Source organism: Hyaena hyaena, unplaced genomic scaffold, assembly GCF_003009895.1.
Source record: "Hyaena hyaena isolate Hyena2069 unplaced genomic scaffold, ASM300989v1 scaffold_954, whole genome shotgun sequence".
NCBI lineage: Eukaryota > Metazoa > Chordata > Mammalia > Carnivora > Hyaenidae > Hyaena > Hyaena hyaena.
The window spans coordinates 520,269-536,870 of NW_024081592.1; the positions used below are offsets into that span (position 1 = coordinate 520,269).

General features: G+C 47.3%; 1 protein-coding gene across 1 annotated transcript in view; it reads right to left on the reverse strand.

Moving 5' to 3' along the window:
- Positions 1 to 1,810: 1,810 nt before the first annotated feature.
- The window catches only part of KCNQ3 (potassium voltage-gated channel subfamily Q member 3), a 52,492-nt gene continuing 37,700 nt past the window's right edge, over positions 1,811 to 16,602 (reverse strand). The window contains exons 9-14 of the mRNA XM_039221190.1: positions 12,656 to 12,858; positions 11,664 to 11,766; positions 9,025 to 9,156; positions 6,086 to 6,184; positions 4,330 to 4,414; positions 1,811 to 2,792 (exon numbers count right to left, since the gene is read on the reverse strand). Of these exons, the coding sequence (XP_039077121.1) occupies positions 2,058 to 2,792; positions 4,330 to 4,414; positions 6,086 to 6,184; positions 9,025 to 9,156; positions 11,664 to 11,766; positions 12,656 to 12,858 (1,357 nt within the window). The 3' untranslated portion in view covers positions 1,811 to 2,057. The remainder of the gene's footprint in view (positions 2,793 to 4,329; positions 4,415 to 6,085; positions 6,185 to 9,024; positions 9,157 to 11,663; positions 11,767 to 12,655; positions 12,859 to 16,602) is intronic.

Below are 16,602 nucleotides of genomic sequence, written 5' to 3' on the forward strand. Positions count from 1 at the left end.
CCAATGGCCCTTTCATGCATATGATCCATTCCCTTTGCCCTTCAGATCGCTAGACGGTTAAATGGTACACCGAAGGGGAGGGGGTTCACATCTGAAGTGTGTGATCGGTCCTGCATCATTGCCACTTCAGACCTCAACATCAACACTTGTTCGTGAGATTCTCTATGCACAATGCCATCTACCTCTGACAATGCCTGCCCTGGGCCAAAGACTGCAGACTTTGGTTGTGCACTGCTCAAGTCAAGGACCAAACCTTCCTTATTATTATACTCTGAGCCTTTTGCATGGTACCTGTTGACATGGGGATTGAAAGGAGCCAATCTCTGAGAAACTCGGTCTTCCCTCTAACATAGTACAAGATTCCTGCATCAGGTCATTACGAAACCATCGACCAGGTGTCTGCCACAGCTACTGCAGCTCTTGACAAGACTGTAAGGAGAACATCAGTGGCATTTGCATGTAGATGGTTAGGCCCTTTTGATCACCTTGACGGTCACCATGGTAACCACCCACAACCAGTGCTTAGATGTGGGATAACAGGGAGACAGTGATATTGTGGCAGAGGCATTTAGCGAATCCAGCCCAAGCCTCACAGAAACCTTGTTCCATCAAAGTGTTTCAGAGAGCAGTGACATCTCATAAGAGGCCACAGGAGGGCTTGTGCTTAAAATGGAATACTTATTCACTAGGGCAGTGGTCTCAGGGGGTCTGCTTGCACTTTGGCTAATCTTATGGGTATGTGTGATTTAAAAATCTGGACTAGAATTGGATGATTCTAAAAATTTTGCCCTTTTGCATATTAATAAGTGTTGAAGCTTGCTTGTAGTGTTTTTGTTTTTCTGGATCCGAAATGCAATGCGCCAGGCAAGCACATTTTGCACTAAAAGCAAACAGGCCCCCTCTTGCTGGGTAAACTGTGGTGTGGGTGCCTTCCACACGACAGGGAGGACAGGTATCTTGGCACAATTTCTGGATCCCTTTGTATAAAGGGCAGAGCGGTGTGGTGGGAGGAGGCCAGGGCATGGAGTGAGTCAGCTGGCTGAGCTTGGAGTCCCGCATCTCCAGGGGACAACGGACCGACTCCGGCGTGTGTCTACAGGAGTCAAAGGTTTCTCATTTCTACGAAGGAGAACTTGGACCAGATAATTTCTGGTTTCTAATTTTCATTTGAGATGGACATTTTGAACAAGTATCAGGGGGAGGAATGTGAGCTGAAACCTCATTTTGAAGGCACTGAACTTAGCTCCCGCCCGGAGGGGCACCCTACTTCTGGTACATTTCATTATCTTTGGCTACATAAATTGGAAACTATTTGAACTTGCGTGTGAGTGTGCATGTGTGTGTATCTTCTCCCCGTCAATTCATAACCCACTCAAAATGCTACACTTGGGATTACCACAGATGAGGAAACTGAGGCATGATACCAGACAATGGCAGACCAAGTGAGGTCCCTTTCAGAGCTTTGAGATGGTTTTGCTAGTTTTTCCTTAATCAAATGACTTTAAAAAGTCTTGGTTTTGGATAGGCCATGACTGTCTTGTGCCTTGCCTAGTGTTTTCGCTCAGTCGGCCACCTCATCGATACGCAATGCATTTTTGCCGAGAAAATCAGTTGCTCGCTGAAGGAAACAGCTAATCACTGAACTGTGTCACACAAAGGGGCAGTGGTTTGAGAAAGAACTTAAACTACATTCCCTGCTTACCAAACCAAAACCCAAACAGACAAATAGCACGGCTCGTCGGTAATTTCTCCCCATACTGGTCCGATCATGATTAAAAGTAAGAACAGCAGATAAATATGTATCCTAGAAGAGATTAGCGGTACCATTTATATATTGGAAAGTCATGCAAACCATGCTTAAAAGGAAGCGGCTTCACTGTGGTGACCTGGGGAGGAAGAAGGCCGTGAGAAGCCCCTGCCCGGGTGGGAGGCCGCCACGCACATGCATGTGTTTGACGCAGCCACTGGTGGTGTCACTGGTAAGTGTCGGGTGTGAGAGCAAGTGAGCTATACAGAGTCTGTCTACATTACAAGGAGGACTCAGCCCATGACCCCTTTTAAATGGGCTTGTTGGGAGGGGTCCATACGGAATCAGAGATCCCGTCCCCTGTGGAGGACAGAGGCATGGAGCCGCTGGGTGTAAAGGGGTCTGTGTCCGTGTCGGTCTCACCCTCAGCGAGGTAGCGCTTCTCCCTCATCCAGCTGGACCCCCCGTTCAAGCCCAACACATAATCGTCTCTGTCTTGGGAGATGCTGAAGCCACTGGGAGACCGCTCCAGCTCCTCGTGGTTGACCGACATCAGGGACAGGGGCGTGTCGCTGTCCCTTGTGAGGCTCCGTCTCTGCCGGGGGGACACCCGGTCTGAGCAGGGGCCGTGCAGTTCAGCCTGGGACTGATAGCTCACTCGGGAGTCGAGGAGAGTCAAGATGGGCAGGACGGTGGGCCTCTCTGCATACGGTATCGCCGAGGAGGAAAGCGTCGCTTGAATCTTTCCAGAACCGGGTCCCCCTCGGGGAAGGTTCACTGGGTCGTGGGCAAAAAACCCATAGGGGCCGACCTTGTCAATGGGCACCTGGTGGAAGCTGTAGGGGGCTTCGGGGGGGCCCGTCTCGGAATAGTTGCAGATGATGGTTTTCAATTCAGAATCTCTGTTGTTCTCGATCTTCTCCACCTCGGCTGGCGAGGAGGCCCCCTTGGTCGGGTAGTACTCTGTGACGTGAACCTGTAGCCTTTCCATGTGCTGCATGTGCATATCCACTAGGAAGTCCAGCTTCTTCCCCATGTCATGAACCTGAAAAACACATGGACCTGGGCATCACTGCCTTTCCAGGGCTGTGGGGCAATGGCCGGGAGGAAATACCTTGGTATTTACCTTTTGGAAAGCAAGAGGGTTCCTGGGAACCATAACCTCAACAACAGTGAATTGTTTCACGCCTCCTAACTCTGAGCCCCGTGCGGGTGAACCACCTGGCAGGGGCTTTCTGGAAGGCTGGAGCCAGAGAAGAGGCCTGAGGACAAGCGGGTGGCCTTGCTGCTGCCATTTGGGTCAAGGAGCAGGAGTTCTTGATTTGCAAACATTTGCTTCGACAAGCCTGTGGGTTGTGAGTGTCCGTTCTTCCTACGTGTGGTGTTTACAAAGATACCAAGAGCGGTGGGTAGCAAGAGCTGTTCCCCTCAGAGCTCAAGGTCCTCACAGCAGCCTTGGCATGTGAGCTGCCCTGTGGTGAGCTGTATCTGCTCCTACCTGCAAAACGGGGAACCGGCTGTACCTTTGTGCATCTCCCGTGCGCATGCGCGTGTGGGAGTGGTGACATTCTCTCCCCTATGATTCACACCCCCCAGGAAGCAAGAAACCGGGTAGGGATAAGACGGTATCCAAGCCTTGATAGCAACTAAGACTTAGAGCAGTTAGGAGGCATCGGAACTGTTTGATGCCATTAGAGTTATTAACTCCACCCTAGGAGGTGAAGACTGAGATTACCTCTGTCCTATAGGTGAGGAAACAGGCACCGAGAGAGGAAGTAGCTTGTCAAAGGTCACAGAGGTGAGAAATGGAAGAGCTGAGATTATAAATTAAGAATTTGTAATAAAAAATGCTATTGTTGATATGCCAAGAAGGAATAATCCTTCAAGTTTCCTCTTGCATCTCTGGCGCAGATCCAATTTGGGGTTATGAATACAATAAGAGGGCTGGTGGGAATCCCAGTGGGAACTAATGGTGCCGTTTATCCGGTGTGAACTTGAACGGACTTCCCTCTGATATAAACCCTTTGCTTGTGGAAATGAGGGGTGAGCTCCATGGTGTGTTGGGTGTGAATGGCTTTTCTTTCTGCCCTGACTGAGCCCACCCAGAGCCTGCCCTGCTCCAGGCCTCTTTGCAAGGGCCACACACTGATCTAGACTCTGAGGGAAGGACTAGGGACACAGGACATGTGGGGAAGGGAACTATCACTTCTAAAGGGAGCACCTTGAAGTGAAGTGAACATAGCAGCTACGTTTGCTGCGTGTCCACTGTGTACCGGCTACTCTTTGAAACAATTCGCACGTACCAACTCACTCAATCCTCATGGCCACCTTATGAGGTGTTAGAATCCCCATTTTACAGATGAGGACACAGTGGCTCAGCACAATTAATGAACGTACATGTGACACCGAGCCAGTAAGTGCTCAATCAGGATTTAACTTCCACACACATCCTTTTTCTGAATGGTAGATACTCAACTATGTTAGCTCTCGAAGGAAACAAATGACATTTGAAAATAAATTTTATAGGCTTTGTTTTTTGTTGTTGTTTGTTTGTTTTTTGGTGGGGGAAAGGAAAGACCTACCTGTCTTTCAACTTTTACAAACTTCCCCATCATGCTTTGGTCTTCGATTTCTGATGTCGATGTTCTGGCTACATATGGCTCGTTCCTAGGAAAGAGCCAACAGGTCTATAAGATTGTTGTATCTGTCTTTGCTTTGCCAAGCCATCTCAGTGATGCGGCCATTGTCCCTGGTGCTATCATTCCCATGCTCATGCTTATGCGGTTTGGAAGAGGGCTGCTCAACTCTGGTGCTGAGTCAAGAAGAGCTAGCATTTTCCTGCCTGCAGCGCTGGTGTCTTACCTTCTCTGCAGCAAATATCTGAAGCCAAAGCTGTCTTAGGAGGCTTTGGGTCAAAGTTAATACATCAGCTAACTGTGCCTTGAGGGTTCAGTGCCTTTAAGGTATAGTCCCTTCAGCTTTTAGCGTTGGACTACAATGAAGAGCTTCTACTCCAAGGGTGTGGGGTTGGGTGAGGTGGGGTAGGTGGGGTTGTCTACTCTCTGAAATCCTACATAGTGGGTATCAATATCTTATCTGTTCCAAACAGATGCTGAATCTGGAAAATGATGCGAAAAAGGACGCTGGCGGAGAATGGGGTTGAGATGTGCCTTGCACGGGCTTCATGCTGGTGCAGGTTACAATCTACATAGAAGAGAATCTTCAGGGAGCCTGGCTGTTGCTCAAAACCATTGCGTCGGGTGCTTTGTAGGTAGTTGGGTTTTTCTCTCACAAGATACTGACTCCTGCTACGTCCCTGGCCTGTCTCCGGCCAAGTAGTCTTGAATGAAAGCAAATGGCTGAAACTCATGGTCCACGCGTTCATTCTAGCTCACTGGTGTTTTCTTTGGCTCGCACAGCTTTAAGACATTTCAGCCATTTCAAAAATAAGGAATTTCACGTGACATCTGGATAGTGGGTTTTTCTTGACAGATTAGACTATCCGGAAACAGAGGTTATAAATTCCTAAAACTAGGAAGAGCAGAGCAGAATGACCATGACCTCTGGTTATGGCAAGTAACCCTCCAGGTCCTCAGGGCCCACCACTTCCTTATTCTATCCCCAGGACTGAGGCTGAAGGTCAGATGCTTTCCATCATCTTACTTATGCTCTTGCCTCATTTATAATAAGGAGCCTTATTGTTATAAGGTGTGCGGAAGCTCTTAAGCCTGACTCCCTTCACTTGTTTATGTTCCCTGCCTTGAAGTCCTCTGGGAATAAAGAAGGTGTACATGTGGGTGGTGGCCTTTCGTCAGGACTCTCCTGGTTCATCAGGAGCTGGGCAAAGAACACTTCCAAACACTTCATGCGGGATGAGCAGAATTGCCCTGTTGAGGGATGTGCTTTGCCTACAATGATGCGGCGAGAGGCCGGACATCTGATTTCCTTTCCTGGGACCAGAATCGGTCAACACAGGGTCCACTATGTAGGCAAAGCCAAAGGCCGACCAGACCGAGAACATCTCAACTCTGCCCACATGAGCTCTTCTTCCCATTCCGATAAACTCACAGGTCTCCTCTCATTTTATAACACAGACATTGATATGTTTGTTTTCATTAACCACGGAAGGGAGTGTTCCCGACATGGTCTGGGAAGAGGGGTGGGAAGTCTTTTGTTACAGAAACCTCACAAATGGCCACAAACCAGAAGTGGCTGCAAGCTCCTTCCTTCACTTTCCTGAAGGGAGTGGCAGCCCCACCCAACCATGAAGGGAGCAAGCTGAGATCTGGGGTTGGGGATGGGCCATGTCGCCGGGCAGTTCACGTCCCTGCACCCCACCTGGGAGATTGCTGGGATGGGTAGGTGAACGTTGTTCCTCTCTGAGACTTCTTGTGTTTTGGGGTAGATGGAGGTCCAGGGGTGAAAATCATGTCTATTCTGGAAGAGACACACAAGGAGGGGATTGCATTACAAAGAGCATTACAGATAAAGATAGGAGAGCAATTCCTTCTATTCTCTCTTTAGGCAGACAAGGTTTGAAATATGTAAGAGAAAGGAAAGAAGGGTAGGGGAAGAGGGAGGGGGGGCAGAGAAGAGAGAGAATTTTTAATTTCCATATATTATTATTATTATTATTATTATTATTATTTTGGTCTGGCGATAGTGAGCGTATCTCCCCATCCCAGGGTAAACAGGCAGCTAAACCACAGAGACAGGGTGAAGGTCACATCCTGTTAGTTCCTATAGGAAATGTCATGTGTACTACAAGCCTACTTAGTCTTCCAGCTCTTTAATTCTTTCCTCAAACATCTGATTAGGGAGTTTCTCACAAAACCTTAGGCTTTGTTTTCAGCTGTGCACATCTCTGCTGCTCTGCGGGCTTCCTGGCCATGGGAGGGATGGATTTGCACCCGCCCTGCACCTTACCTCTGTTTCTGCACGAGGCACCAGCTTCCCATCCGTTGCACTTTGAACACAAATGGAGACAAATGCCCCCACTGCCCTGCGGGACAGGGATGGGTGAGGGAGTGACCTTGAAGGCTCATCACAGGCCCAGGTGCACAAAGACCGTGCACTCAAAAGTAGTCACGGATGACTCTGGTTCCCTGCAAACCTGGCTGTTCCTCCGCTGACACCAGCATGTCCTCAATCGCCCTTCTTTTCTCTCTGCCACAATGTCACTGTGGCTGGGGGGATGCAATTAGCTATCCAGGTGGTCGACCTCCAGCCACAACTCTTTGGAATACATGTGCCTAACAAATATTGAAGTATGAAGGTCCACTCTGCGTGCATTGAGATGGGCTGATATTTCTGGGGCACCTGGTGGCTCAGTTGGTTAAGCATTCGACTTCAGCTCAGGTCATGATCTCATAGTCCGTGAGTTTGAGCCCACAGCTGACAGCTCAGACCTTGTTTCGGATCATCTGTCTCCCTCTGTCTCTGCCCCTCCTCTGCTCCCTCTCTCTCTCAAAAATAAATAAACATTAAAAGAAAATAAAAAGATGGGTCAATATTTTTGATCTGGTATGTCTTAGACGTCAGGCTCCCTCCATCTCTCAGGGAGCCATATTTACATAAATAACAGCATGACTCAGACCTCATTCGCACATCTATTTGTGAAGCAGGAATTGAGCACTGACTGTGTGCCCGCCACTATGCTAGGAAGTCACAGTTGACGTCCCAGGTTATAGATAAAGCAAGGTCACAAATGAGTGTTCCTCCAACCCAACATTATGGTTAACTTCCAACTCATTCCCTCTGATGGTCCTGTTAACTCTGCAGAACACTTCAGCAGAGAGACATTATTCAGATGAGAAAGCCAAGGTCCAGGCAGGACTGGACTTGTGTCCACTGGAAATGCTACAAAGGCCAGGGAGCGAGCCTCACACAGGGCTTTGGTTTCATGACATCCATTCTATGTCTTGACTTCATATTGTCCTTCAGTTTTTTAAAATGGTTTTCACTAAATTCTATTCATGAAATCATTATTATACTACATTTTGACTAATTTGGATTTAAATAAGATTAAAAAAATAAAATAAAATAAACGTATGTGAATATTGACTGAAGTTGTAAAAGAATGTAAGAATATTAGCTGTTGTTACTGTAACATCTACATTAAATAACATTGGGAAGCACAATACATCTTGGGAAGCATCTTACACAAATAAGGTGGTTTTTCTTATTAAAAGAATATATTTACAATTCACTAAAGATTTGATAAGCTTAAAATTGGAAAAAAAAATCACATGAGGACTCTTCATCTCGGTGCAGCCACTGTAAGTCCTTGGGGGAAGACTTAGTCCTTTTCCATAAGTTCCCTTTGGGGAGTATGTATATATTTGAGTAAATATATGTGCATATGTTTTTGTAATCATATTGCATGTATATATTATTAGTATCAAAAGATTGATGCAGAGTATATCAACATAACCATTTGTATATATTTACATATATGTATGTCTGACTTTATTATGAATAATCATACTGTGCATATATATATATATATTCAAAGATGACATAAGTTTTTAATCTCATCATATACATTTTCTAAATGTCATTTGATGGTTGCATAACTTTTTAATGAGAGCAGGCACCCTTTTATTCTTAATCAATATTTATATAATTGGGGAAGTGGGGTGTGGTGTCACACAGAACAGGAGTTGTGTAGCCGGTTGGATCTGGTGTGACTTCTGGCTCTGCCACTGATTAATTTTGGGTAATCCATTGCCCTTTGAGCTTTGGTTTTGTCAACTGTAAAAGGACACCTACAATGTAATACCCTATGAGGTTATAAGGGATTAGGCACATAGATGTAGGGCACTCGGGTGCTCAACAAAAATGGTGGCAATTCTTAGTTGTGCATTGATTGTTTCCATACTTTTGCTTTTAGAAATAATACTCAAGCATTTTTTTTTAACACAGTAAACAATTTGTATTTAGAATTGGACATCTGGACTCAACTGACATCCTCTCAATCTTGTTGACAGCATCCAAAGTATACCGGACAGGGGCTAGCCAGACATAGGCCTTCTGTCCACCAGGACTGATTGGGGTGTTGACCTTGGCCAAGGTCAATGTCATAGAGCCTCTTCAAAGCCTGTATGGTGCTTGTCGGCTTTGACATCCACAATGCTGGATGAATGCTTTTGTTCTGAAACTTTCTCCCGGCATTCTGGATCATTTCTGAATTCCTTTCACCCTAAGCTCTAGGTTCATTTGGCTTTGACTCCCTAGTGGTCAGAATAGCATCGTTCCTCCAGATACAACTGTCTTACCTTGTCTGAAGGTACTTGATCCTGGAAAGCATGTCGAGATGTCCCGCAGAATACTGCTCAATCACATCCTTCACGTCATAAGGCCGCAAAGTCTCCTTGAATTTTTTTTTATAGAGACGGAATTGTAGAATTCTGCAAGGTGAGGGAGAGACATTTGTGCTTCATGAGTAGAGAGAGAAGGAAACTATAATTCAAGTCTAGCAAACTCTGGGGCAGGGAAAGAAAAGAACCAGAGAAAATGCCTTGATAGTGGGAAGTTCCGACTCATGGTCCTCATTTCACCCCTTTGAGCCACCCAGAATGGGGGTGGCTAGTGCCTCTTGTCTTCATGACTACCTCTCTTCAATCATCTGAATAATAATAAAACCATAGTAACAATAAGAGCTAACATTTGTTGGGCATTCACTACAAGGCAGACACTGAGCTAAGTACGTTATGAACAGTCTGCTAAGAGATCACCTCGTAGATGATAAGGCTGTGGTCCAGAGAGTTCCAGCAGCCTCCCAGGGCCATCAGGCTAATGTCAGAGCTGTTCTCAAACCTAGGTATGTATGCTGATCAGTGTCATGCTCTTAATCACCGTGACACACTGCCTTCTATTTGAGGACAGCTGACACATTTCTTCCTCAACAGCCTCTTCAATTATTTGGCTTGTGAGTGCCTAGAAAAGAGAAACTAGCTTCTGTTCTCAGGTTTTCTCAGTAAAGTGGGGCATCTGGAACTCATAGATGCCAAGCTCTCATCTCCATATTCCTGGGAACCCCAGGTTCTCATATTCCTATGCACCCCAGATGGTTAATGTTCCTTGAAAACCCCATCACTGGGGTCAACCCCTACTGGGCATGGTGTCAGTTAAAGCCCCTAATCATAGGCCAGGGCTGGGAAACATGGCCTACCCCAGAACCCCCCAACACCCCCCCCCCCACTTGCACGGGTTTCTTTCCACAGGACATTCAGAGTTCCTTGTTTGTTACAGTCCATGTCCATCCTCTCAACACTATTTTGGCATACTGATTATGCCATCCAATTTACATGCTGTCCTTTCCAACTGGGTGTAATTTGATAAGACCACCCTTTACACAGCTTGGTCTAAGGTAAGCATCAGTAGAGGGTGGCTCAAAGGCCAAATCTGCCCTACTGCTTGTTTTTGAAAGCAACGCTATGTTGGAACACAGCCATCTCCATTCATGTATGTACTATAAATGGATGTTTTTGTGTTACGAAGTCAGAGCTGAGTACTTGCAACAGAGACCACAAAGCCTAAAATACTGACTATTTTCTTCCTTAAAAAATTTTTTTTGTTTACTTATTTTTGAGAGAGAGAGAGAGCATGACCAGGGGAGGGGCAGAGAGAGAGAGGGAGACACAGAATCTGAAGCAGGCTCCAAGCTCTGAGCTGTCAGCACAAAGCCTGACACAGGGCTTGAACCTGTGAACTGTGAGATCATGACCTGAGCCGAAGTTGGACACTCAACCAACCGAGGCACCCAGGCACCTCACTATCTTTCTCTTTACAGAAAAAGTTGGCCAATGCCTGTACTAAGGCATCAGTAAAAATTCTAAAAAGAACAGGGTAGAAGCCAGGCCATGGACCATCCCAGCAGAGATCTCCCCCCAGGATGACACAGATTCATTCACTCGTTTTCTTTGAGTAAGATCATTCAATCAGTTATGAATCTAGGTAGCTGTGCTTCTGTCCAGCCATATTTATGTCACATTGCACATGTGGTGTCATGAGATGACAGGTCAATGGCTTTGCTGAGGCTCATATATTGTAACACTATTGTGCTTCCCTGACCTACTAGGCCAGGAATCTGGCTGAAAATATCCCAATTAATTCTTGGAGAATCCAACTTAGTTTCTAGAATTCACTGCCATCATTGTAGAGGGCTTATAAGCCCATATCCTGATCAAACTTTTCTGTAAGTAAGCATCTTTTTATTTTCTTGTGGAATTCTGAAGCAAAACAAAAACCAGCCAGGGTAGACTATAGTCTTGTCTGAAACACCCACAAAAATATCCTATAACTTACTATTTTGTTGAAAATGTTAACGGATGAAGACAGATAAGAAAAGCTATTTTGGGCAAGAAGCCTATAAAGGAAGAAAACTCCATGTCAACATACTTGCTCCCCTCCTAGATCTGGCAAGAGCCAGAAAAATGCATGAAAATTAGAGATACTGTCAGGAGCCCATGGGAACATTTTTATAAAACAGTGAGCAAGAGTTACCCATAATGCCCTACTACTGTAGAGATAATTATTCTTTTTTCTTTTTTAATGTTTATTTATTTTGAGGGCAAGAGAGACAGAGTGTGAGCAGGGGAGGGGCAGAGAAAGAGGGAGACACAAAATCTGAGGCAGGTTCCAGGCTCTGAGCTATCAGCACAGAGCCCAACATGGGGCTCGAACTCACAAACCATGAGATCATGACCTGAGCTCAAGTCAGACACTTAACCAACTGAGCCACCCAGGCACCCCAAGAGATCATTTTTCTTCAGGCAGCATCTCCCTTGGAGTATTGACATACATTGATTCAGGAGTTACTCGAGGGGCTTTCCACCCACCTTCCCAAAGCCAACGTCCTGTGGGAGTTGAACTGGGCCTGGGGAGGCCCACGGTGGGGAGGAGGGGGCCTCACCTGACGGCGCGGATGGCGGCCTTCAGGGTGGGGATCATCTCTTCAATGAGGAAGTCATTCCCGTAGGCCCTGTCTTCCGCCATGGGATCACCTGTCCCAGCATCTGGGAGGGAGACACACAGTCAACCAGCAAGCCACGGCGCTTGGAAAGGCTTGGGGACCCCGTTCAGTCAGAGCCTTCTAAGCTCAACCGCCGGAGTCTTTGCCCCATTTTGTGAAACCGTGTGGTGTTCTCCAGTTGTGACGCCATTCAGGCCTTCTTAGCATCTATTCTCCAGACATGAGTCGGAGATGCCCGCAGTTCAGGACTGCTGACTGGGGAGAAGGCTAGGAAGGGTAGCAAGGCTAGGTGACATGAGTTCTGTGGTACCTGAGTGACCTCTCAGAAGCAACAGAGGGCATCCTCATTGGGCTTACAGTCAGAAAAACCTGAGTCCAGATTCAGTCACTACCTTTGAGACCTTGGGGGGTCACTTTCTGAGCCTTGCTTATCCTGCCTTGTCGTAAGTACAAGGGACACACTGAGGTATTGCTCCAACTGTCCTCCACTGGGTTCTGTTAGATTACTTTTTCCCACCACTCAGGGGTGCGGAGGCCCCTGGCTCTCCAGATCACTCTGCACCTGGCCCCCTATGTCCTTCAAATTGACCTCCATGGCAATGCACCTCAATGTGGCTACCTTTTGGAACTATGTCAGTAAAACTCAAGGTGCCCTGGAGGTATCTGCGCAGATGAATGTGGGGGCCCTGGCCCAGAGAATAGCTATCTTGGAACCCCCTCCCCCCACTCTCTGAACTGTGGGGATGTATTACAACGGCCCCCAGTCCAGCGGACATGAATGGGATGAAGCAAGAAGTTGGTTCCAGAAGGGCGGAGATGGGCTACTGTGCAGAATGGACAGTATTCAGCCAGGGAGGGAGGGAGGTAAGGAAGGGGTGGGCATGGCAGAAGGTCAAGGGGAGGAGACAGAGTGAGGGAGAGACAGGCCTCACCTTCAGAGCTCTGCCAGAAAGCGTAGGCTTTCATGCGGAAGGCGGTGCGGAAGCGTTCTTTATTGTTTAAGCCAACAGGCTTTGGTTCTTTAGAAGGACTTTCTTCTATGGCATCTACATTCAGAGGGGTAAATAGCTTTCCTTTAGTATTGCTACCACGAGGATTAGAAAGGCGAACCCGATCCAAGAGACCCAGCTTTTGGCTACAAAATAAGCAAAAGTGAACAATTTTCCTCCTTGAGTGCAGGCTTTCGTAATCACCCAGCCCTCTCCATAAAGACTCACACATTGACCTCCACGTGGGACCCTCAGTGCTCGATCTGGCTTAGATCCGGGTTGGCACTGGGCTCGGCAATTTATAAGCTACGACACCGTGGGCACGATTCTTAACGTCTCCGCGCTTCCCTTTCCTCATCTGCTTCAGTGGGGCTCAAATGACATACAGGACATCAAATGCCTGGCTCCCAGCAGCCTGGCACCCAAGCTTCGCGCCTTCCCCCATCCCATCTCCTCTGCCTCCGTAACTTCCTCCACTCCATGGTGCCCAGGTAGCAGCGTTCACAGAAAAAGCCTTTCAAATGGTCCTCGAACAGAATAAATGACACAAATGATATATATGAAAATGAAGCAGCCACCCTAACCCGGTTGCCATAGATGCTGCCCAAGGATCGGACGTGGAGGGGAAGCGGTCCCCAAGCGTGGATGGGGAAAACACCACATCTTTACTAACTGAAATCAGTATATCTTTCAATTATGAATGTAGGTAATAAACCCGAGTAGTTCTCAGTCCCCCAGTCTTCTCTTATAGCTTTCACGGCAGAAATCACAGAGCATTTGATATCCTGTTCTCTCCAGGGACTGCTGTGCTCATTTTGTTTCAGAATTGTGGTGGTATTCAACTGGCCCCAGGTGTCATCATTAAACACATCACTGAGAAGCACATATATATGATTGAATTTCAGATGTTCACATATTTTGATAGTTATCAGTATGATCAGTTTCCTTTGGAACCGTACCCACTTTATTTATGAATTCAAGATTGTATTCTGAGAAAGGGTCTGTGGACTTCATCACACTGCCCAAAGTGTTCTTGGCACCAAACAGACAAACAAAATGATTAATAGGTCTGACATAAAATAGTCCTTGTGCAAAAGCCAGCAGCAGCCTAGACTTGTCTCCAGCTCCACCCCTGGTTATCCAGGTGACCTTGGGCAAATCCATGCCCTTTCTGAGCCTCAGGAACCTCATTATTATTTGTTTAAGTTTGTGTATTTACTTTGAGAAAGAGAGAGCATGCACACAAGCTGGGGAGGGGCAGGGAGAGAGAGAGAATCCCAAGCAGGATTCTGCACTCTCAGCACAGAGCCAGACACGGGGCTTGAACTCACGAACTATGAGATCATGACCTGAGTCGAAGCCAAGAGTTGGACTCTCAACCAACTGAGCCCCGCAGGCACCCTGGTTACCTCATCTTTAAAACAGGGATGACCGGGGCGCCTGGGTGGCTTAGTCGGTTAAGCGTCCGACTTTCGCTTAGGTCATGATCTTGCGGTTCGTGGGTTTGAGCCCCGCGTCGGGCTCTGTGCTGACTGCCAGCTCAGAGCCTGTAGCCTGTTTCAGTCTGTGACTCCCTCTCTCTCTGACCCTCCCCTGCTCATGCTGTCTCTCTCTCTCTCAAAAATAAATAAAAACATTTAAAAAAAATTTAAAAAAAATAAAATAAAATAAAACAGGGATGACCATTCCCTGCTTCACACAGTTGTTATGAGATGATGTTTGTCAAGGATTTGGCACAGAGCATGGCACACAGTAGGTGCCCTATGAATATTAATTTATTTCCTCTATTTCTCTACCTCCACTCCTCACCCTAGCGGGTGTGAAGACAAAGGCCCCCTTTGCGTGGTACCTACCAGAGAAAAGCTACCCTACAAGTTTTCACACGTGGATATACTCCACTCAGTGGCTTCCCCTCATTACCCTACCCAGGGCTTGGCACACAGTAGGTGTACCATGTACTGGCAGAATAAATGGGTGAGTGAGGGAATATGGGTTGTTGAAGAAGACTCTGCATTGGCCTGAGCTGACTATTTCTAAGGAGCGAGTCAGGTTATGACAGCCACGTGCTTCCTGCAAGAAGTGGATGGCGTCTATGTGGCTTGGTGCAGTGGGGAGGTCAAGGGCATGCCGGCTGCAGAGGAGGGCAGGGCACTCCCCCTTCCTAGCAGGTGCCCCATACTCTCTGGGCACCAGGTCCTCAATGGTTGGTGGGCCCAACAGCAGCTGAGGGAACATTACCCGTGGTAACACCTGTAATGCTTCCTGCCTCCAGCCTGGCGTAGAGAAGCCACGAGGACGCAGTTGGTTAACAAATACACAGATGAACGTACGAGTGGGCAGTAGTGACCCCTGGCTCCCTCTGGATGGTTCTCTCTCACCCAGCGTTGTGACCTTAATAACCGGACCAGGTAGATTTAAGGAAACTCTAGGACGTGGATGGCTCTATCATCCATGAGCTGAGGACAGAATTTTCGGAGTGGCTTTCCAGACCAGGTCGAGAAGAATGACTGATAGGACAGGGTCCATGGGCTAAAAATACTGGGCAAGGCAGAAAAGACAGAAGACTTTCCAACCAGAAGCAAAGTAAAAAAGGGACTTCAGGACAGTCTCTTCTTAGGTCGGCTTTTCCTTGGTCCCTGCCTACTGATTGTGTCTCGCTCTACCGCCAAGCAGATCGATCCTTCCATCCGCACCAAGCCTCTTGCCCAGTCTTGAGTCCCTGCAGCATGCCTTGGTGCACCCATCTCCTCCAGCCACCGTGTGCCCTGCCTTCCAGGGGCCCCTCATTGCCAGCTACCTTTAAAACGGACTGAGCGGGGCGCCCGGGTGGCTTAGTCGGTTGAGCGTCCGACTTTCGCTTAGGTCATGATCTCACGGTTCGTGGGTTCGAGCCCCGCGTCAGGCTCTGTGCTGACTGCCAGCTCAGAGCCTGGAGCCTGTTTCAGTCTGTGACTCCCTCTCTCTCTGACCCTCCCCTGCTCACGCTGTCTCTCTCTGTCTCCTAGAAATAAATAAAACATTAAAAAAAAAATTAAAAAAAATAAAAAATAAAACGGCCTGAGCGTCACCCGTCTTCCCTTGGAAATCAAGTACTGCCAATGTGCTCCAATGATACTCTGCAGGGTTCTGTCACAGTGTCTAATACACCATGTACAGACCATATGTCTCCACATCTGCCACCCCACCCCCCACCCCTGGACTGTGCAGTCCTAGCAAAGCAAAACGTGTCCTGGTCATCTTTGAGCCCACAACCTGCCCTTCCTGTTCAGGGTAGTGGTGAAAATCATGGCCTTTGGGGCAATTGCAGTCCAGGTGGAGAGTCCTGAGGAACACATGACCCAGGGTGCACATGTCATGGCCTCTGGCTCAGCTCCTCTCATGCAGTGATGATGGCCCTCACTGCGAGGGGTTGCATGAGGGTTAACTGGGGGAACGCATGGAAAGCGCTTAGCCAACTTCTGGAATGAGGGTTGGAGATGCCTTCAGTAAATGCTGGCTGTCACCATTATCTCAGTAAATAATCCTCTTTCCATAGAAGCCGTAGAAGGCTAATGGCATGTGTGAAAAGGATGAATAAAATTTCCTGAGCCACAAAATAAGCGTGTGTGTGTTTTTTAAATGAACTGAGATAAGTTCTCGGGATTTACGTATTATTTTACAGTGCTTCTTAATGCCAGTCTCACATACTTGCCGTTGTCACTGAACTTGACCTCAGCAGGAGATGAGTATACGGTGAGCTTAATTACAGATCAACTAAGGAAGACAAAAGTAATGGTAGCCAGTGTGTCCTGGCTTGAAATCTCAGCATAAATGCCCGAGTATTAGAAAGTTAATGAGAGGACCCTCTTGGTTCAATCTGTGTAGTGATTTAGGATTTGCCTGTTTGACGT